This window comes from Rhinolophus sinicus, chromosome 4 (assembly GCF_057876585.1).
Source record: "Rhinolophus sinicus isolate RSI-liver-muscle chromosome 4, RSI-T2T, whole genome shotgun sequence".
Taxonomy (NCBI): Eukaryota; Metazoa; Chordata; class Mammalia; order Chiroptera; family Rhinolophidae; genus Rhinolophus; species Rhinolophus sinicus.
In genome coordinates this window covers 29,252,976-29,276,095 of record NC_142504.1, presented here as the reverse complement: position 1 = coordinate 29,276,095, position 23,120 = coordinate 29,252,976, and the positions used below count along the sequence as shown (strand labels likewise).

Sequence of the window (23,120 nt, the reverse complement as noted above, 5' to 3'; positions counted from 1 at the left end):
CATAATAATACCTATATTTTTCCTATATGAGGTACCTTGTCCCCTTTGATTGACAGGCCTTGTAATCCTTGTGGGCCAATTGGTCCTTCCGACCCTTTTTCACCCTGGAAGTATATCAGAGAGATATCAGTGCACTATAAAAATCAGGATTTTAAAACATTCGAAGCATTCAAAGCAACCAAATTCACTGTTCAATGCAAACGGGTAATTCTAACTGACTCCAAGATTTGTAACTTGCCCCCCCCCCAAAAAAAAAAGAAAGAAATTAGTCTTAAAATTCTTAAACATTAAGTTGGTGCTAAAGTAATTGTGGTTTTTGCAATTATTTTTAAGCTTTTAAACCTCAATTACCTTTGCACCAACCAAATAGGAAGAACTCTGTCCACGCAGAATACATATGCAGCATCACTAAAGTTGGAAAAGATCTCCATTCTCAATATAATCAGAAATATCTGAAAATGGGGGTTGGGGGGATTGGGGGGCTAATCAATCACATAGCACAACTAACTGAATCAGTCCTCCATTTCCTCAACATTGCTGCAACTGGATCCATCACACAGGGAAAATTTGTCTCTTATACTAGTGTATGAACGAATATTTGCTAGGATTGAACTAGTTATTAAATGTTTTATATTAGAATGTATAAACATTCATTGAAAATTTAGTTTTAAAAGAATTAATGTAAAATCTTCTTGGATATAGTCACATGACTCGTGTGAATATCTCTGGTCATAATGTAGTATCAATGAAGTTGTACCACTTTGTGCTTTTGTATGAAAAATAAGCCTATAAGCAATCAGAGATAGCCTTCCTTTCATGAATTTATTTAAATCAAGAATAAAATCAAAGGACATTTATAATATATCTAGGAAACAGGAAAATATATCTTTGTGCCTCTCTGTGTTCATGGCATATTCACTTAAGCCCGACATCATTGCAAAATAGCCCCAAGTAGCACATATAGAAAACTCCCATTGGTCCCACTGGTTGGGGAGTGTTCTGACTAATGGCTTCTTCTGATCATTCCTACAGTGTGTAATGGTATACAGCAACCCTGAAACAACACTGGCTACACTGTGTCTTTCCTTGATGCTATAGAGGGCAAAGCAGTGCCTTGGTTTATCATGAATAAGAATGTATCGTTATCATACAGTTGAGTGTATCACTAAGACATGCCCTGCAATATGCTTCATAGTGTTTCACTTATTCTTTTCTCAGTTACTTATTTACCTTAAAACAAACAAACAAACAAACAAACAAAAAACACGGATTATATAGAGAAATTATTCTGGCTATTTGAATGTTCCAGGTTGTTTGGACTACAAATAAATAGGAATTTACTATATGCTTCCTGCCAAAAAAATTCAGGAAACTATGTACTATAAAATTTTTTGGAATGTGGTACCAAATTGCTGGCCTCTGTCTTCTGACAGTGACACTTTGGTAAGTCAAGGCATTAGTAATGTCCCCTTTATTCAACATATTATTCTCATTTATTATGTCAAATTAAAATTTGTTAGTTAAAAATGGCTTCTCTTAAAATTCAGCCCAGCATTCACTCACAACTTAGTATGAATGATTGGTTTGAGCTAATTAGTTTCCCTTTAGTTGAGATTCAGGTTTCTCATAGGTCATTGAATATTGATCATGATGGAAGAGGCTGAGAATGAGAGGCAATTTTAGAGCATGAGGCCGTACTGAAAAGGTCAGACCCTAGTGACCTGACTGAATGACTGAAGTGGAAGTTCTTAGACACTTAGAAAAGAGCATACACTTCTCTGGGCAGTGCGTATGTGTATGTATGTGTGTCTGGGGGAAAAACTTCAGAAAAGAAGGACAAAGGACTCCAAGATGTATCCTTACTTTGAAATTTTGTTGATGCTGTCCAAAGTATCCTGGAAAACCATTTCCTGTGTGGGCTTTGCAAATGTGCCATAGATTGTGGGTAAATAGCCTAGACTAGGAGTCAGCAAACTACATCCCACTGGCCAAATCAAGGCCACTGCCTGTTTTTTGGTAAATACAGCTTCATTGGAACACAGCCACCCTCATTGTTTATGGATGCTTTCATGTTACAACAGCAGAGTTAAGTAGTTGCAACAGATGCCATATGGTTCACAAAGCCTGAAATATTTACTGTCTGGCCATTTACAGGAAGTTTGCCAATCCCTGGTCTAGAGGAACTCGAGCTCCAAGAATTATATGTGGGAAGCAGTAAGAAACCTTGAAATTCTCAATTGCCAGGTAAACTGTAGGCCTTTCATAACATTTCACTCCTTATGGTAATAAGGTAATTCCAGTTCCTTCCTCCCATCCGTATTTCCTTTTGTATCATACTAATGGCAATACTCTTGCAAATCGGTGTCTTAGACTGTTTCTTATCAATGTTTCACAAAACACATCTGAGTTACGCTTTGTCATAGCTACGCTCAATACTAGTGACTTAACTTCTAGGCATAAAAATGCTCTCTATCACTATGGCTTTAATGACTACAGACTAATTTAAGAGATTTTTCTAACTTCATATGCATTAATTATATAAAGTAGAAGTATTTCAAGAAGACTTATTTATAATTGCAAATTTCACTATAGTTCCATGTTAAGGGGAAATTTACATATCCCTCCATTCAATAGGGTGAAGGTAGGAAAATACTTGACTTTTGATAATTGGCTAGGACACATTGTTTAAAATCTGTAATTCATGACCCTGCGAGACAAAGCCCTTTTTCCTAGTACAGAATGTATTGTTACCTTTGGCCCTGGAAATCCTTCTCCGGGTAAGCCCCTCTCGCCTGGCGTTCCTTCAGGACCACGGAGACCCTGGTTAGGGTTGGAGGAAATGAGGAGCAGAACAGAGAGAGAAAGCAGAATGGGAGGAGGGTAGAGGGAAGGTTGGAGAGGGGAGGAGAAGAAAGGAAACAGTTATATTTCAGTTCACGTAAGCCTGGCTGTGATACAGTCCTATTTAATTTATTTGTGAGAATCCTTCTAGTAAGCTGCCTACTGCTCAGGAGGATCACCGAGCTGTGAAGAATGCTATTCCCATTGTAGTAAATACTCACTCCACTTGATTGGCATAGGATGTTATATTCTGGCGTCCTCAAACTAGAGAAACATGGAAATGAAGCGATGCCTCTAAATTAGGATTAGGAAATAAAACCTATGAAGAAAGACTTAAACTCTAGGACTGTGTGGCCTGGAGAAGGATACAGAGTGATTCAATGATTTAATTAGGAGGGGAGCCCTGTGAAGAAATCACTGGACAGTGATTTTAAAACATTAAATTCTATTTACACGTGTTTTAATTTCTCTCCTGATAAAATTGGATTGAAACTTGAAATCTTTCAAGAGCTAGTTTAAATGTAATATTGCATGTCATCTTTACTTGAAAGATGATAAAAAATAAATTCAAAAAATGAAAACTGGGCATGCAATTTAAAAAAAGAACTAGTTGAATTCACTGGAAGTTTAAGCATAACTAGAAATCTTGATCGAATCATCGATGAGAAGCACGATCTTCCCTCTCAGTGATTAAAAGTAAGAAGTCCATGTAACTATTGCTCAGACAGGCGCTAGGAAAGGTGAGAGCTTCTCACATAAAGAAAGAAAAACCACACCGTGTCAGGCTTTGAAATGGAGTGGCAGGCAATGAAAAGTAAAAGACAGCAGCAATGTTTTCACATAAACACCTGGAATTTTAAAAGGCCACAAATTGTCCTTCATGTGCTTCTTGCCCAGAAGGCCAAAAAGTGGGAAAGGAATGGACAACAAGACTCTTAGAAGCACAGACTGGAGCTTTTTCTCAAAAGGACCTAAAAAGATCTGTTAGGGCTCACTTGCCAGGTAAGTAAACCTGTAACAGAACAGGATCTACCAAGTTGCCCAGAAGCTCCAAAGCCAGCACACTGCAGACACGCTGAGTGAAGGTGGGGCACTATATGCAGTAATTCAGGGTAATTGCAGACATGCTTTCTACTCAAGCCTGGTAGCAGAGCTAGGATGGAGCACTATGCTAATCAGTGACTGACACAGTTATAGATTTGTAGGAAAAAAGCTGACAAGAAACCTTATAAGAACTGTATCTCAGTGTTTAATTTTTTTGGCTTCTCCCTAATATTATATATTTTAAAAAGCAATTTTCTTTAGTATTTATGCATAGCCAATTTAGTAAAGATTTTAATTAAAAGAAAAAGCTGACATTTACTTCAATTTAATTTGCTATGTTTATGGGAAACCTAGTTTTTAATAATCCAAGACCTTAATCAATATTAATATCCATGACAGCTTACGCTAATGTTAGAGCAATTAACCAAGGGAAAAATAAACATGAACAAGAAAACTAGGTTGCAAACTATGCACATGGTACCTAGCTAACATCACACACTCTAACAAAATAAAATATTGACAAATTATCTTCTTCTCCAATGATATGACAAATAAATAGAACACAATTTACCTTAAATGCAAAGAAGTCCATTTTCCAGCATATTTAATTTTTCTTTCATTCATTCAACAAATATTTACCAAATGCCTAATAGATGTAAGGCTCTGTGCTAGGTTCTAAGAAGAGCAGACAGACCTGCTTCCTGTCTCGTGGAGTTCATACTCTTGCATGACAATTAAAAGCAGATTTAGGTGCCATTTAGACTGAAGTTCAAGTCCCAGCTCTGCTACATAGTATTACCAGTGTGACCTTAAACAAATAATGTCATCTCTCTAAAGCTCAGCATCCTCATCAGAAGGGTGGTGACAATAATACCTACCTCACCCTCAAGTACCAATGTAAGGATTAAGTCAGATAGATCCAAAGCTCTTACATAGTAAGCACTCAATAAATATCTGCTATCCCTATCAAAATTATTCGACTTGAGTCCTGCAGTTGCTAAGAATATCCTTTTATGGAAGTTGTTAAAAGAATGTAGTCTCAGAGTGAGTGGTGTATATGAAGCAATGTGAAGAGAGGCATGCCACACAGCATAAGCACTGAAACTTCCTTCTGCCTCTGCATTTCTAGAATACATCAGCTCAGGTGAAAGTGAAAATAATCTAGGCTTTCAGGCACCATGCGTTCCAAGAAGCTGAGAACAGTTAATGCTCATGAGCAGTCACTTAGGGGCATTTAATAAAATAGAGAAAAAAGGTTTAGTTACTGTCAACTGTCAGAGTAATATTCCACACCATCAGTATATTCTCAAGTTTTCTGGCTGGGCCATCAGGATAGAAGATGATTATTAACCAGAGAAGAGAAAGAGCAGTTACGTGGGTTAGATGAACTATATTGTTAATTTATTAAGACACTGAGGATCATTTTACCAGTGGATCATTTTTTTAAAGAGAAAAATGCTTCTGTAAAAATCTCAGTGTCCTTTTCAAAGGCCATGAGAACCAATTACAATTATGACATACTCATTTGGTGTCTAATGAACACCTCTAATAAAAAAAGATATAATGAAGGAATCTAATGATCAGTTAACATAGTGAAATACTTTATTTGAGACATTAACAAGATAAAATATGGTTATCCATTATCTTACTTTCCTTAATAATCTAAATAGTGTGGGTAATCAGTAAAGTGGTTTTAATGTACATTGCAAGCATTAGAGATAAAAATACTAAATAATAGTAAAAATTGTCCATAATATTCAAACAGTGCCATGTACTTTATTTTTAACCTCAAAGTAATTACAGTTCTACTTTAGGGAGTATTTTTGACTGATACCCTGTTTCCCCGAAAATAAGAACTAGCTCTAATGTGTCTTTTGGAGCAAAAATTAATGTAAGACCAGGTATTATATTATATTGTATTGTATTATTATATTATACTATTATATTACATTACATTATATTATATTATATTATATTATATTATATTATATTATATTATATTATATTATATTATATTATATTATATTATATTATATTATATTATACTATAGTAAAGACCCAGTCTTATATTATAGTAAAATAAGACCAGGTCTTACATTAATTTTTGCTTCAAAAGGTACATTAGAGCTGATTGTCCAGTTAGGTCTTATTTTCGGGGAAACACGGTAGCTGTCTGAATAACCTTGCACAAAAAACAAAAAGATTACCCTGAGAGTCTGAACCAATTTACTTTTCATGAATCAGTCATCTATCAGACCAGCACAATACTAGTAGCAATCATAGAATTAAAGATGATAGTTTCTGTATTTGTTACTAGAATGTAGAAATAAAATTGATTTTGCATGTTGAGCTTGTTTCCTATGACCTTATAGAAGTCAGTTGTTAGTTCTAGGAGGCTTTTTATAGATTTCTTGGGGTTTTCTATGAAGCCTGTTATGCCATCTGCAAATAGGGACAGCGTTATTTCTTACTTTTGATCTCTTGTCTTTTATTTCCTTTTCTTGCCTTACTGTGCTGGCTAGGACTTCTAATACTACATTAAACAAAATTGATGAGAGCAGAATCTTGTTTTTCATCTTAGAGGGAAGTATCCAATCTTTCATCATTAAATATAATGTTAGCTGTCGGTTTGGTTTTTTGTTTGTTTTTTCGTGAAAGTTGAAGAAGTTCCCCTTTATTCCTGAGAGTTTTTTTTTTTAAATCAGGGCTTATGAGGGTTTTGAATTTTGTTGAATGCTTTTCTGATTCTTTTTAGATGATCACGTGATCTTTCTCTTTTAAGCTATTAATATGATGCATTACATTGACTGATTTTTGATTATTAAATTAAACTTGCATCCATGGAATGAATTCCGTTTGGTCATGCTACATAATTCTTTTTATGTATTGCTAAATTCTGTTTGCCAATATTGTGTTAAGAATTTTTGTGTCTATATTCATGAGGGATATTGTTCTATAGTTTTCTTCTTAGGTATGGTCACTGTCTTGTTTTTGGTATCAGGGAAAAACTAGCCTCATAAAATAAGGTGGGAAGTGCTTTCTCCTCTTCTGTTTTCTGGAAGAGATTATGTGTACTTTATTGTATCCATAATGTTTCATGTCTTTTCAAGAACATCTAAAGCAAGTGTAGAAAAATGTTAAGATTTGTCTTCCTGGGGGAAGTTTATTAAATCCTTCTCTGTGTTTTTTTAGCTATCTATCTATCTATCTATCTATCTATCTATCTATCTATCTATCTATCTAATCTATTTATCTCACCTGTATTCCCACTTATTCAGAGCATTGTGAAAAGATTCTTGTTTATTCTTGTTAAAAACTTCCCAAATTCTCTGCTCTACTCCCTGTACATGGTCATCTATCTGGGCCTATGTCTTTCTAGCTGATGTCCCTTCCATTTTCTAGGTTTCCAGCCTTTCCAGTGTCTGCAAGGGAGCATGTTTTCTTCTCTCTCAGTGGTTTACCTTTAACGGCACTATCTATAATAGTGGAAACTGGGGCTCGATCACCGATCTCTAGAAAATTAGTCTAGTGCATCTTTTCTCCATGTGGTGCTTTCTTTTGAATGAGTGTATCCAGACATTAGTGAAAAGCCTCATCCTCAAACAACGTGCTCCCATTTCACTCACAGAGCACAGCAAGGATGCACGTGTTTCTGTTATTATTTAAATATGAGGAACTATGTAAATGCAAAATCAAATTGGGAGACCACCTATATTTTTATTTATACCCCAGAGAGTCAGCTACTATTCTTTCCTAGGAGAATGATTACTGGAAAAGTTAAGAGGCTTCTTATACTACAAGAGTCATGTTTTACTCATTTCCTCCCCATATCTCTTTTGACAGATTTTTTATTTATTTATATTCTCCAATAGGAAATTTCAAAGCTACGTAAGGTAGAAACTGCAAATAACACAGGTATTATTATCTACTATCATCGACACTAGCTTTAGAGGATATTCATGGATTAGGTAATGAGCAAAGTCAGTGAATTTCTCATGGTTATAGGAAAGTAAATTACAAAATACAGACATTAGGCCTGAATCCAGGTCTCCAATCTCCTAGGAAACTTTGACACACGAGAATTCTTTTCTTCTTAGACAAGCTGATTAATATTGTAAGAAGTTACGGTAAGAGAGAGCCAGTTGTACGTATCGTGTGTGTGTGTGTGTGTGTGTGTGTGTGTGTGTGTCCTTATTTCAAGTATTACGAAAAATTACACTTGGTTCTGGTCCTTGTATATTTATTATCTTTTGTTGTCCAAAAAGATAGAAGATGGATTAATTTAACCATTTATTCTAACAAAAATGAACACATACGAACTATATTTGTTCTTTTTATTCCATCTGGAATTTCTTGCTACTTACTGGCTGGCCTGGCTCCCCAATGCCAATTGGGCCCGGAGCCCCAATTCTTCCTTCCTGGCCTCTTTCCCCCTAAGAGAAAGAAATAATCGAATGAAAGGTTGAGCTTTCAAACGAAAAAGAAACATACCACAAAATATTCTGGAGGTTTCAACAAAGATAAATAGCAAGACAGCCAACCTTTATACATTCAAAACTAAAAATAATAAAAAATTCTGGAGGAGTAGAAATGGCTTGCACTTAAGTGAACAAATCACCGTAAAGTGTTCCTCACCCCTGTTGTCTCAAGGCAATGTGGCACTTTCAGCTTTCAAAGACCCTTTTGTAATAATTGGCAGGATGGACTGAGTGTGATTCATTCTGGTTCCTGAGATGCCCACGCTGACACTGCTCGTGCTGCTCCCTGCCCTTCCACCAGCATCCTGGAATGTCACCCTTTTCTCAGGCCCACTCAGCTCCATTTCACCTCTCCTTTCAGTTCTGTTTCATACTTGATCTCCTTCAGAACTTTCTCTAATAACTACCAATACAAAATTCCCCTTCCCCGGAAGTTTCAATGTGCTTATTGTCTAAATGCCGTCCATGGTGACACTTGCTTACATTTGAAGTGCACTGGTTTGTACTGCTCTCTGTTTCAGTCCGGTATCAAAGCCTCATTGTCCCAACGACATAGGAAAGTCATTTCAAAGAAGCACTTCTGCTCTCTCACATCCTGCGGGAAGCACAGCACCCAAGACTGTTGGGTGTTCCCGTCCTTTCTAGCCTTCCTTACCAACTTTCTGTCAACATTTACTTTTCAGTGTCATGGTTCTTCTGGTTTCTGCCTCTGCAGGCTTAATTAACGGGAACCGGTGATAGCTGATGTGTTAACGTGTTTTATGTCCCAACAACATTTTGCATGTTAACATTTAAAGTCCTTGAAAACTCAACAGAACCACATGTACATTGGCAAGAGGGAGGGTATTTGGAGACAAGCAAATTTTTCATTCCAACCAAATAAAAGAGTGGATTGATTATTCTTGTGGTAACTGCCCCTGGCTGGGGCACTTCAAGCATCCAGAATATAAGTAACTTCTGCAGGCAGCCCCCTTGTGACTAGGAGGGTACAGCTGAACGGAGTTCAAATCACAGCTCCCCCCAGCCCTTACAATAAGTTCAATACTCATCAGTGGGCAAAGAGACAAGTATCTTTACCTTAATACCCTGCTGTCCAATACCAGGGACGCCCGGAGGGCCATAAGGACCAGGAGGACCTGGCTCACCCTAGAGGAAGAAGCAGTGACATGTTAGATCAACTCAGTAATACTTATTGAGCAGCAATTAGGTACACAGTTGGGGCTGTGAGGGCAACAATGAAACCTAGTACATAGTCACTGCCCTCAAGTGTTGACACACCCAACGGAAACACAACATAGACTCAGGGCGGAATTATCCACTGGGCATCGTAGCAACAGTATTTAGGGCTAATGCAAATGTTTCAATTTTAACTTTCAGAACTAAAAAATAAACAATAATAATGAATGCATAGCAATGACTCCAGTCTGGATCATAGTTGTCTTTATATCAACTGAGTTATAAAATACTATTTTAAATATATATATATATATATATATATATATATATATATATATATATTAGTTAAGGGCCTGCAGAGGGAAAATTTTTAAGATTATGAAAGTCATAAGGCAGCCCCCACTTATTCATTCAATAAATCTTTTATTAAGTGCTTTTAGCAAACAGATTTTGTTTCCTACCCAATGACTATCCTCTCCCGTTTCCTCCCCTGCTGTAGAACTCTGATTTGTTCAGGTCAATGGCAGCTTTTCTTTGCCCTCAGAGGTATAGGATGAATGCCAATTGGTCTGATTCAAGTCTAGAATCTCCTCTCCCTTTGCCACTGATTAGTGTAGGTTGGTCCTTTGGCTATGTTCTGACAAATGAGATGTGGGATTCATTGGATGCAAAGAGAGACTTTTGCATCTGCCTCCTCTTTCCTACTTGGAGCTGTGATAGCCTTCTTGTAGCCATGAGGCAACAATCCCTCAGATGAATGCCAACAGTTGAAGAGGATGATGCAGAACAAATTTAAAAGAGCCTGGTTCCTGGACAAGCTCACTGAGCTTCTGATCCCATCCAAGACTACCTACCTTCAGACATTTTTGTTTACTCAACAAAAATAGTTTATTACTGAAGTTACTATTGGTCAGGATATCTGCACTAGAAGCCAGACATATTTTCAGTTAATGCTGTCTGTTACGTGGCAGACCCATCAGAGAATTCAGGCATTAGAGAACTGAACGGAAGCATTGCACTCAAACTCCTGCATTTCACAGGTGTGCAACCCGAGTCCCAGAGAGGTGGCCTCAAAATCAGTTGAGTGTGAGAGTTTATAAAGCTTGGGCGTTTATGTGGATTGAATTTAAAAGTACCTTCTGTTCATCCCTTTGAGTATAAGTCAATCTGACAGGTAAAGCAACTTGAATTTTTTCCCTTTAAAATACAAGGTTGTACTTATTTTTCTATTACTTTTTACATGTTCTTAGCCATGGAGTTTCTCTCTATATAATAGCAGACATAAAAGTTCTCCCTACATTTGAAGCTGTTTTCTTAACCTCAAAGTTTGATGTAAGTGCTAGAGAATATTCAGTTTCCTAAAGAGTCTGAGTTTTCCCTTCAAAGAACCTTTTCCTTACAACTTCTTGTGCTCTCCACTCAAGTTCGAATCTTGTCAATTATACTGCGTAAGGGTGACTGTTTCCATTACTCAGCAAATGAACATCAAATACTTGCTATATGGAGGATAGTGAAATAAATACAGAGAAGTTTAAGACTTGATCCCTAAATTCAAAGGACTAGTCTGAGAAGGAAACATGCAATAATAATAATAGGCCCTAAATTCCCTTATATTCATTCCCTGTCCCTCTTATATGTACTTTGGTTCTCTAATGGGTCAGAAGGCTTTTAAATGTTATATATAGATATAGATATAGATATAGATATAGATATAGATATAGATATAGATATAGATATAGATATAGATATAGATATAGATATAGATATATAGTACATATTATATATTTGGAGGAAAATTTGAGTTCTTTTAAGTGGTGTAATCTCTGCCTTACTTCATACTTAACCTGGGTGTTTGATCTAAAACAAAGGGTTGGTGAGAAAGTTTTCTCTGATTATGTACAAGACATTGGTTTGGTTGTTACCTTGAAATGTATAAACCAGGAGGATCAACAGGAGAAGCCACTGTCTTCTTCTTGAGCCCATAAGCTCCCTTTAGCCTTGGTCAATTACCACCAGCAACTGAGAGATTTCTTAATATTGCTTTTTCAGGGGAATTACAGAAGGATCATTTTCCCTTACCTGAACACAGCCCTGTGGCAATGTATCTCCACATTTCACTTGCTTAAATTTATTTTTTAGGAGCCTAGTACCTCAACATAGGAACTACAGACTAGTATTGGCCTACAATTCATGTTTACTCTTTTGTTCTTCCCCCTTCCCTTTCCTATCAAGATTCCTGCAGTGGTTAAAAAAAAAAAAAAAAAAAAAGTGGTCCTGATTGTAAAATACCATCACTGGGTATGACAGAACAGAAACAGAAGACTCAGCACTCTGCTCAAAATGATTTTCTGGGAATTCGCCAAAGCAGCATAGCCCTGTTAAGACTCCAGGCTTGATTCCTTTTTCTACTGTTATTCCTGCTCCAACCCTCACCGACAAACGCAAACATACACACACATGCAGACTGAATGCCCCCCAGTTACTACTTGTTATTTGTCTACTTCACTGTCTTTAATCACCAGAGGCATGTGCAGAGGACTGGATTAAGGTAAATGGCTCCAGAAGGGCTGTTTCCATGGACCTCTGTGTGAGTGTGAAGGTGTGTGAGCATGTGTCGGGCATCACCTATATTATGTAGACCACCTTGGTCCTCTGCAGAAATGAAGGCCCTCTATGCTATGGGCTTCAAGACTGAAGGAAGCCCTTGTTTAATTAAACCGACTATTCCCAACCACTACCCTGACACTTTATATTCAGTATCTCATTTAATCTGCTAACAATCTTAGGAAATACGGTGTGTGTGTTTTTTTTCATTTAATGATGTAGGACTATAATCTCCACATTTTAATCCATTTTTTTTAGCATGTATGAAATCACAGAAAAAGCACATAGCTTTGGAGTCACTCACTCTAGTTAAATCCTAGCTCTATAAGTTACTAATGGTTTGAGCTTTTGCAAGATCCTCCCACGCAAAATGAAGATCATTCTATCTACCTCACAGGTTGTTGAGAGGATTCAAGATATTGTCTGTGAAGCATCTAAGTCATACCCAATCACAGGGTAGCTCTTTAATTTAATTGTTATTCACCAGACTTTCATTGAGCACCAACCTGATACCATGTACCCACTTACATAATCACAGACATAAATCAGATTGCACCTGCACTTTTCAGACACTGACAATCTGGCTGGAGAGAAAAAAGAACATAAAATAAAATTCAAGCCTGTGAATTAGCTATAATAAAGATACTAACAGAGCATGTAACACTCCAAAGAAGAAACATTTGATTCTGTCTTAAAGATTTGAGAAAGTTTCATATGGTCAAGGAGATGTTTGCTCTGCACAAAGAAGTTCAGGAATCACATCTAATCTGGTAGGAAAAATGAGGAACACAAGTTCAGGGGAAAGATGCGTATGAGGCATAAAATGATTTGAACTGTTCTGGGGACAGTAAGCAGTTCTGTGAGCTCAAGCAGACGGAAATGAGGTGATAATAGGGTCACTGTCTGAAGCAATGCGATCCGCTGAAAACATACAGTGAGTCAGATATGCAATTTTAAATTTAGCAGCCACATTAAGAAAACAATAATATATTTTACTGAGCCCAATCTATCCAAAGTATTACCATTTCAACACATAATCAATAGAAAATCTTATTCATGATTTTGTTTCTCATTATTTTTAATGCTATGCTTTGAAATCCTACGTGTATTTAACACAGCACATCTTAATTTGGATGAACCACAGTTCAAGTGCTCAGTAACCATATTGGACAGCCCAGGTTAAGGGTGGTTACAGAGACTGGAGGCTCAAGGTCAGAACCATGGAGAGCACCAACATTCAAATGCAGGGGGTGTGGAAGAACACAGACGTCTTGTGGGAAGTTGGGGAAGACAGTGGCCGAGAAAAAGAAATGGCAGCTGACAAAAATAATGTAAAGGAAGTTGGGAAGAAAAGAATTTTAAAAGGAGCTCATCATTTCCAAAGACAAACTCATCATCTTCCACTTGCAGACCTGATCATCTTCCAGCATTCTGTGTGTCAGGGAAGGGCACCACAATTCCTCCATGTGTCAAGCCAGAACCTAAGAGTTATTCTTGACATGTCTCACTCCCTTATCCACCATAAGCAATGCATCACCATCACCTATCAACATGCCTCCGAAATAGTTCTTCAATTCATCCACCTCTCTGATCCTCTGCTCTGCCTCCACAGTCTATGCCAAACTAAGGTCATCTCTTGCTCAGACTTCAACAAAGTCCTTAGTGCATCCATTCTACATGCATCCATTCTAGCACACTCCAATTGACTCCCCCCATCGCTGCCAGAGCAATTTTTAAATTTTAATTTTAATCTGAGTAAAAGTCTTCAAAGCCTTTCCTTCTGCTCTTAGAATAAAGACAGAGCTTCTTACAAGGCTTATGATCCCTTGCACAGGGCTTATGAGCCCCTTTCCAGGCCCATCTGCCATCAGTTGCCTCCTCACATGCCACCCTAGCAGCATTGGTCTTTGTTCAGTTCTTTGTGTTTGCCATGTTCCGTCTGCAACAGGATCTTTACACGTGCTATTCTATCCATCTGGGATGTTCTTACCTCCCTATTTTCTTAGTCAATCCTCACTCATCCTTGAGATCTTGTTTTAAGCAGTATGGTTTCAGGGAGGGCGTCTCTGGTCAGGTGAAATCCCTATTCTAAAGGCACCGATAGCACCATTTTCTTCTTTTTCTGAGCATTCGTTACAATTACAACTTTGCGTTTTGTTAATACATCTCTCCCTAGACCATGGGGAGGACGTCATGTGATTTTGCTCAGCTTTGTATTCTCAGTGTTTAGCTAGTTGATATCATTCACTCAACCATTTACTGAGTAACTAGGGAGCAGGTGCTGTGCCAGTTGCTGGAGGTGAACAAAACAGGAAACCTGGTCTGGCCTATGGGAGTAGGGAGTCTGGAAAGGCTTCTCTGGAGTTCAGCCTGGTTTACTTAGGTTTTTCAACCAATAGCAACTGTATGTAAATTGCACAGTGATATCAAGTGCTTATTACACAGTTTCTCTTACAAACTTATCTGGATACAATTAATCATCTTTTTTTTTCTTTTTTCTTTTTTCTTTCAGTTAAAGGAGTAACGAAATTCTAATCGGTGGCCTAAGGTTACACTGGATAGAAAGTTCAGCTGGAGAAAATCAACACTCCCATTTTCTGGCACTGGCCCTAACCCAAGTCAGCATCTTTCCTTTCCCTAAGATACTAAATAATGAATGGCTGTCCAAGACTTGGAAATTTTTGAGAACAGAACTTTACCACTTCTTGAATAATAAAATTTGAGCAATTTAATCTTACCTTGGGCTCTTCCTAACATTATAAGAATGTTTCAGCAACTTCTTTTTTTTATTTCCAAGATATGTGGAGCACCAACTTTAATATTTTATGTCTTGTGACAAATATTCTCATAGTTTCCACATAGAAGAAAATGATGGATAAGCATTTTGTAGGTGCAAAATGGTTCAAGGATGGCCTAGATACATTCCTAGCTGGAGTAATACATCACTCAGGGAAGTGATGACTGTATATAGTCTTGGGAGAAAAGTCAAGAAAGGCCCCTTTCTTTTGGAAAGAAGGAAAAGGGAGAATACTAATATTTATCAGATATTTGCTAAATCAAGCTATATTTTCAATCCCTAATTTCTCTTGTTTCAGACAAAGTGTTACGTAATAAGAGGTTTATTTTTAGAAAACATATCAGTCTAGACTTGGTCTATATTAATAAAAAGAGGGTTGTCGAAATCCTTAACTGCTTAATAATTATTGCCAATACATACGGCACTTACTATGTAACAGGTGCTATTCTAAATGCTTTATTAATGCTTTACATATTAACACACATAATCCTCAAAAGAACTTTAAGAAGCAGATGTTGTTATTAACCCACTACATGGATGAGGAAACTGAGGCATGGGGAAGAAAAGTAACTTGCCCAAGCCACAGAGCTAATATAACAGAGGGACCGGTTTAAATCCCAGCAGTCTGGTTTTAGAGCCAGGGCTCTAATCACCATGCAGACTTCTTCTTGGGACTTTTCAATTCTTTTTGCTTGTATTTTTTTTTTTTACTCTTAAAGTATTTCAAAAATCACCTGATTGCAAACTAAATTAATATCTTTGTTATAAGATGAAAAACACAAAAGTCAGATAGTTACAATCTACCTGTAGTTAAAGATTCATCATATGAAGACCAAGACTCTCTAAAATAAAATATACCCCAGAGGAAATATATTTTATACAAGCTGACTCACATGCCATTTCAGGAACATAAAGTTTGCTTGGATCAGAGTTGCTACTGAATTAGTGGTAAAGGTAATGTAAATTATAATTGGCACTGTGAGCTACGATCACACAATGTAATTCTACATATAAACCAGTTATTAACCAACTACACTGAGTTCAGAACCACCATTATTTTAAATCTCCAATTACAACATTTTTTGAATATACATATTCCACCTACTTATTCTTTCCAAAGAAGAAAAAACTCTATAATAATAAAGAGTTGCTGAAGAATGTAATGAAAGTTATTGCATTGTACCAGATTTTAGTAACTATTAACTCAATTTCTTTAATGCTATTAGGTTAAACCACATGAAATTGACAATATTTAACCATGTTTGACCTACAAAAATTGCAGCTCACATGGTTCGATCTAATTGGAAAGTCGTACTACATCATATATAATAAAATCTAAGGAATTGTGTGTCATTTTCTCTAAAAGAAAGGATTGGTCAACAGCCCATCAAGAGAGCTTTTAAGAATCACAGTCTGGTGGACACTGTTTGGACTCCTCCAGCACAAAATAAGTTGCTGGAAAACATTCAGGGTGAACTGTCTCCATAAATCTAAGAACAAAAACATTGACTTATGAGAGAAGATGGGGTCATGTGACAGTGTGATGTGTTTCTTATAAACTTATCTCGGAGACTGGGAGCAGGAGAAAATGAGGAGAGTTAGTGTATAAAAGTTACAATGTTTATCTTGGGGTGATGAAAAATTGGGGGGAATAGATAGTGGTGATGGTAACGCAACATTGTTAGTGTATTCAATGTAACTGAATTGTGCGCTGACAAATGGTTAAAATGATCAACACTATATTTTACGTTTTACTTTACCCTTGGAATAAGCTTAATTTTCCATGTTGAAAATTGACTGGGCACATAGGTTAGACTCAGCACCTTTGTGGGAAATGTTGGCAATATTTTGGGTTTCTTGATCCATTAAAGTTTTGACTTTGGCAGTCTCTGCACACACACCTGTACACACACTCACACACAGTATATGCCAACTGCTAAGAACCACTTGCGCCAGAGATTTGGGAATGAAAATCATCTACCTTGAAGCCATTGGCTGACATCCCATATGTTCTGGAAGCCACTTCAAGTTGTCACTGTCAGTTGTTTCAAGTGAAGTGAGTTAATAAGCTCATTTAGAGTCCTGGTGGGCAGATGTGCATGTAGGTCAGAGCCCTTTCCACAATAAGAATCGCTGGATTACTAATGATTCTTTCCCTTTAATTAGGCCCAGAACAGAAGTAGCATTTAGACTTTGACATCTCTGAAGGAAAAACATTCACATAGCTTGACAGCTTGTCTCTGATTCTTTATTAAACGGATATTTATAATTACAATTGTACAGGGATTCTTGCTGTCGCACTGCTCACTGAGCAGTCACCACCTTGTCCGAAGCTGTTAGCCTGCCAGAACGACAAGGTCCATTACTGTTTTTGGACAACTGGAAAAGCTGATGTGTTCCAGTACTCTGTACTTAAAATACTGTTTATGAAGCCAAAAATATAGTCATTCTCTTAAGAGAGCTGTGAACTTAAAAAAGGTTTTCTGTCTGATTAATTATTCTGCACTAGGAATTGCTGATGTCCATGTATGTTTCACTTGATTTACTTCCCATCGAGTCGTAAGGAATTGTATCCTATTACAAATTAGGATTTTCTTAGTGGTTGAAAGCAACATCATGGTATTAAGAAATTGTTCGGTTTTAGAGTTGTATGAGAACTGAAATAAGGAGAAAGTTTAAAATTCTTCACAGTTGTTCATATTTGTGGTATGGAACTACTTCCAAACCACAATTGAAATATTAAATATGTTTAGTAGATTGACCTACTAAAGTGACTAAGCTAACTTTGAGTAAAATCCATTATTTAAATGCTGAATAAAAGAAGAATGTATTTTTTCAACTACTAAATCTTCATTAATGATTTTTCTGTTCTAGTGAAAATACTGGCATTATAAAAAAACATGAGACTCTAAGTTGTATATAGATAGAAATGAAAAAAAAAATTAGATCCCAAGTCTCCATGCCATTCTGAGAAGAAAGTGAAAATATAAATACTATATTAGATTATTTAATGCACAAGAAGCTTTTCATGGGTTATGTCAACACTGTCCTATTTCTCTTTTTTATCCAAATAGCTCAGAAAAATGGTCAAAATTCCTGGCTACTGCACCCTTCTGTCTGCTTCCTCCCACAAGCCATTGTCATCTCCCCAATCTCTCTATTGAAACAGCCGTCTCAAAGGTTTGCAATAACCTCAAAATTGACCAACTGACTCCTTAGACTCCTGCATGTTTGACATGTCTGCAGTGTGTTACTGTTGACAGCTCATCCCAGTGAATACGTTCCACTCATTCAGTCATTCAGTCACTCATCCAGTCAGTCAACAAACAGTTATTTTTTGCTCATCTGAATGTGTGTGAATGTACATATGATCATTTTTTTTTTAATCTCTCAAATGTGAATGTGGTGCTCCTGAGCCATTGTCACTGGATCTCCTGCTTTAGATTTTTTTTTTTTAAACAGTGATGGACCGGCCCATATCTGTCCAATTCTCCAGCCAATGGCTCATATCTGACAGAAGGCTAGTAGTGTGTAAAGGCATAACATACAGAAGCTAAAAGGAAGGTTTATTAGCACACTGCCAGCTACCAAAATTAGCTGCATATGCATTCGTAGTGGCTATCTCAAAGGTTGACAGCCAGCCCTGTTTTCAAAACTGAACTCTTTTCATAGAGAATTTGGAAGGAAACAGGATGTTTCATAGGGATGTTTACTAGGCTTATGGTCTTAATTTAAGATCTGTGTATTTAGCTCTTACTTAACATTTTCATAAGAATATGAAAAATATCTACTGTGCTGGGGAACCTCAAAATATAGATGGAAAAAAATGGAAGGTGGACAGAGTTGGATAAGAGCAGTAGGGTGTCTAAGAATCATGGCAGGGGGTAGAACTCTGGCCTGGTCTCAGTACCTAATTTGCCCTCACTACTCCTCTTGAAACATGGGTTCTGTTTTATCATTAAAACTAGGTCCTTTGTTCATTTTCAAGGGATGATGGATGTTTGATTCCCTGGAGATTATTTACCCTGGCCATATCCAATTTATTAAGCTGGACCGGACCGATGCCATTTCTCTGTGGATTATCTTAACATCTCAGAAACTAAACTGCATGTAAGGTAAGACCAAGTCTCATATGTAAAAGGATGTTGCGTTTCTTACAGTTGAGTATAGCCCAAGAAGAAAACCCTTGGGGTGGGGCAGGAAACCTGCAGGAAATGTATGAACGTGCCAGAGTGAAATAATAGAGGAGGTCCGAAGAAGGGAAGCAATTCACCTATTAACATAAATTAATATGTAATATAATATCATGGTATTTTTCATTGTTTGGTGATTAACATGTGGTACTCTGCCTTGGGAAAACACTTCAGGGCTGTTTCCAGTGGCCCTAGTTCTTTAGCTTTAGCCCTAGGAGACTTCAGCGTGTCACAGGTTGTTTCCTGGTCAGGCCACAATGAACAGTCCCTTCTTCCAGGAGCACAAAGACGGTCTTGCAAAGAGCAGACTTGCATGAGACTTGAGAAGGAAATACCCTTCAGAAATAACCTCCAGAAAACATCAAGAAATGGAAAAAATTACCTAATGGGGGCTTGCACACCCAGCATTCGGTGTTTATTTGTTCAAAGCTAATTTTGGTCATTTGTTCTCTGTGATTTGAAAGGCCTGCCAATCTTGAGCCATTCTTCCTAGTGATTAGAGGGCCCGTTCTACGTCCAGATGTGATTGCAACCCGAACCACCCCTGCAGCCCTTGGAAGTTGGAGCAGGGTTCTTAGACTCAGTTTTCCTGAGAAGGAGCACAGTGCTCTCGCCTGAGTTACACTTTCAGTTCAGTCCTAGAGATAAGGCTTCTTGGGCACTTTCATGATTGTAATTCTAAATGGGGTGAGAGACTGATGGGACGTTCCCATGACGGCTGCTGCATGACTCTCGTGCGCGGGAGAGGCTGAGGGGCCCTGGCAGCCAAGGCTTCATGGTGAGGAACATCTATATTTTGTTTCTAAGGCAACAGGGCGTTCAGAGCAAAACAGGAGCTACTTTACATATGGAAAATATTAATGACAGAATGATTTGTGAAACAGGGCCAGAATCACATTTTTCCTTCATTTATCACATGCTATTTTTTCCCTTTTGTTCTTTGGCCACCTTTACTGCACACCCTTTGATGAAGAAAATCCAACCACTGGAATAATAAAACCAGATTGTAGTTCCCGAGAGAGATAGAACATTCATAAATTTAAAGACAGAGGCAGGCCCCATCTAGAAACTCAGGGAATCTTCACAAATGTTACAAGTCTAAAGGTTTGTATTTTAAAGTCTTGTAGAACATTTGCCCATTACTGATTTCTTTTTCCCCATGAGAGTCCCTTCCTTCTTTTCCTGCATCTCCAGATGAATGTTATAACCAAGTAAAAAAGCACCTCTCAACAGGCTGTTGATTCCAGCCAGAGGACACTACAAGTGGAGACAAATGTTCAAAAGAAGTGCATTTATCTCTGGTTGACTATCCAGGAAATGGAGCAATTTTCCTCAGGAGATGAATATAATATGGTGGTTAAAAGCAGGCTTGCTGGGTATGAATCCTGGCTCTGTCCCTTGCTAGCTAGCTGTGTAGACCTGGACCCATTGCTTAGACTCTCTGTGCCTCAGTAGCCTAATCTGTACCTCAAAAGGTGGTATTGTGTTAAAGGAGTATTTAGAACTGTATCTGTACATAGTAAATATATAAGAAGTAGGTGTTATCTATTATTATATAAATTTTAAAATAAATAATCCTCCCTGTGCCCATTATAAAATACAGAATTACTGGATTTTAGATTGTTTGCATACAAATTGCAATAGCATTTTTTAAAAACATTTTGTAATAAAATGATAGTGATGAAAGTCAATATCACTATACAACATAACATTTTTTTCCAGATTGAGGAAAATACTGTTTATTAAGTCTTTAAGATTTAGAGTACATTGTGGGATGCAAAATGAAATCATTCCCTGAAACCTGATTTTTAAGATAATACACTAATTAATGTATAAAATTAAAAAAATAATAATGGGGGGCCGACCCGGTGGCTCAGGTGGTTGGAGCTCCATGCTCCTAACTCTGAAGGCTGCTGGTTCGATTCCCACATGGGCCAGTGGGCTCTCAACCACAAGGTTGCCGGTTCAACTCCTCCGAATCCCGCAAGGGATGGTGGGCTTGGCCCCCTGCAACTAAGATTGAGCTTGGCATCTTGAGCTGAGCTGCCGCTGAGCTCCCAGATGGCTCAGTTGGTTGGAGGGCATCCTCTAAACCACAAGGTTGCCAGTTGGACTCCTGTGGGGGATGGTGGCCTACACCCCCTGCAACTAGCAACGGCAACTGGACCTGGAGCTGAGCTGTGCCCTCCACAACTAAGACTGAAAAGGACAACTTGAAGCTGAACAGCACCCTGCACAACTAAGATTGAAAGGACAACAACTTGTCTTGGAAAAAAGTCCTGGAAGTACACACTGTTCCCCAATAAAGTCCTGTTCCCCTTCCCCAATAAAATCTTTAAAAATAATAATAATAATAATAATAATAATAATAATAATAATAAGGACCCATGTGACATGCACCTCTGACTGACAGATCCACAGAGAAGTAGAAATTAATAATAGCCTCGAAGTAGGAGTCAAGAGACCATGAAATTGGTGACCTTAAACCAGAACTATAACTAGAAGGAAAAAGAGAGGCTCACTCCCACCTCACTCACTCCCAACAATTTCAAACATGCTCTAGACGTTGATTGACAGCTTTTCAACAGCAGGAATTTCGTGTGTTTACCTGGCAGTGAATTTTGTGATTCACATACAAGTAGTTATTTTGTTATGTATCTTTTACCACAATTAAAAAAAAATTAAGAAAGGCCCTTGGAAAATTGATGAAGCCATCAAATATTTTGTGAACAATGACTCCTTTTATGACATAAAAAGTCAAGCGTGAAATGCTCTTACGTACGTCAGAAAACTACAAACTCCCCAACGCACTTGATTGGTTATTTATTCTTTCTAAGAACCAATGCATTGTTGGAATTAAAAGCTAAATTTTGTTGAAATAAACTTATTTAAAAAGGAAAACCTAAGTAGTAATTTTCTAAGACAGAAAGCAAAGTGATCAAATGATGGCCTCTTTTTATGGACCGCCACCCACCATCTCCCAAGCACAGCAGCCCTGCTCCCAGCCCAGCACTTCCTCACATCCCCTCCGAGCTGAGGATGCTGGCTCTGCCTCTGTCTCACGCAAGCCATTGCATCCAGATTTCATTTCTCATTGTCCAAAATGAAAACTTTGGGCCAGTATGATTTCTAATATCCTCTGTGTCTCCAACAACTCCAACCCGGATCCCTGATTTTAAGCCTCTTTTTTCACAAACATGTGAAAATTATCATCTTAGGTAAACAGAGACTCCTAGAAATAAAAATGGACCGTCACCATATTATAGTTTTTTTTCCCTTGCTGCAGGATTTTACCTACAGCCAAAGCAATTCTATGAAACATTCTACTCAGTATTCAAAAGGCCCATTTCTTCCCCAGAGAGAATTAATCATAGGTAAGGACTGGAAAAGACAGTTTCCCCAGATGAAGCTTAAGCACACTCCCGCTGAGAACCTCATTCTGTTTTAATTTGCCAATTAAAAGTGGCCTGGGAAATCACACATTGTCAGTATCTCATTAAAAATACTATACTTATCACTCCCTTTCCTCTGGTAAAAGAACACTCAAGTAGCCCAACTATGCCCCACAACTTAAATTGAATAACACTTTAAAAATATTGGCTTTATCTAGAGTCTATTGGGGACAGCACCTTTTGCTGTTATTACTGCCATAAATTCTACAGACCTCTAGTCACTAACTCAGCTCCATTTACTTGGTATTTACTATATCTGTGAAATGTATTAAGCATTGAGAAGAATTAAAAAGGAACTGAAAGGCTTGTTTTCAGCAAATTAATGGTCACTCTCATTGGAAAACAAAGCCTACAAAGGATCTTCTAAAGATCCCTCTTTTAGCATCATTTGGTTCTGTTTGGCTCTTGTTCAGCCCCTCTCTGTCTTACTTGGTTATCTGTGGAATGACATTACAAGCGTGTTACTGATTATTGAGATTATACCCCTGTTTTGTTTTTGGTTTTTTTAAAGCTTGATGTCTATTGGTATGAGAGT

General features: G+C 37.6%; 1 protein-coding gene across 1 annotated transcript in view; it reads right to left on the bottom strand.

Annotated features, from left to right (window-relative positions):
* COL28A1 (collagen type XXVIII alpha 1 chain) overlaps nt 1-23,120 on the bottom strand; it is a 152,582-nt gene that overhangs the window by 101,669 nt on the left and 27,793 nt on the right. Inside the window, exons 12-15 of the mRNA XM_019729778.3 lie at nt 9,441-9,509; nt 8,250-8,318; nt 2,752-2,820; nt 36-104 (exon numbers count right to left, since the gene is read on the bottom strand). Coding sequence (XP_019585337.3) covers nt 36-104; nt 2,752-2,820; nt 8,250-8,318; nt 9,441-9,509 — 276 coding nt within the window. The remainder of the gene's footprint in view (nt 1-35; nt 105-2,751; nt 2,821-8,249; nt 8,319-9,440; nt 9,510-23,120) is intronic.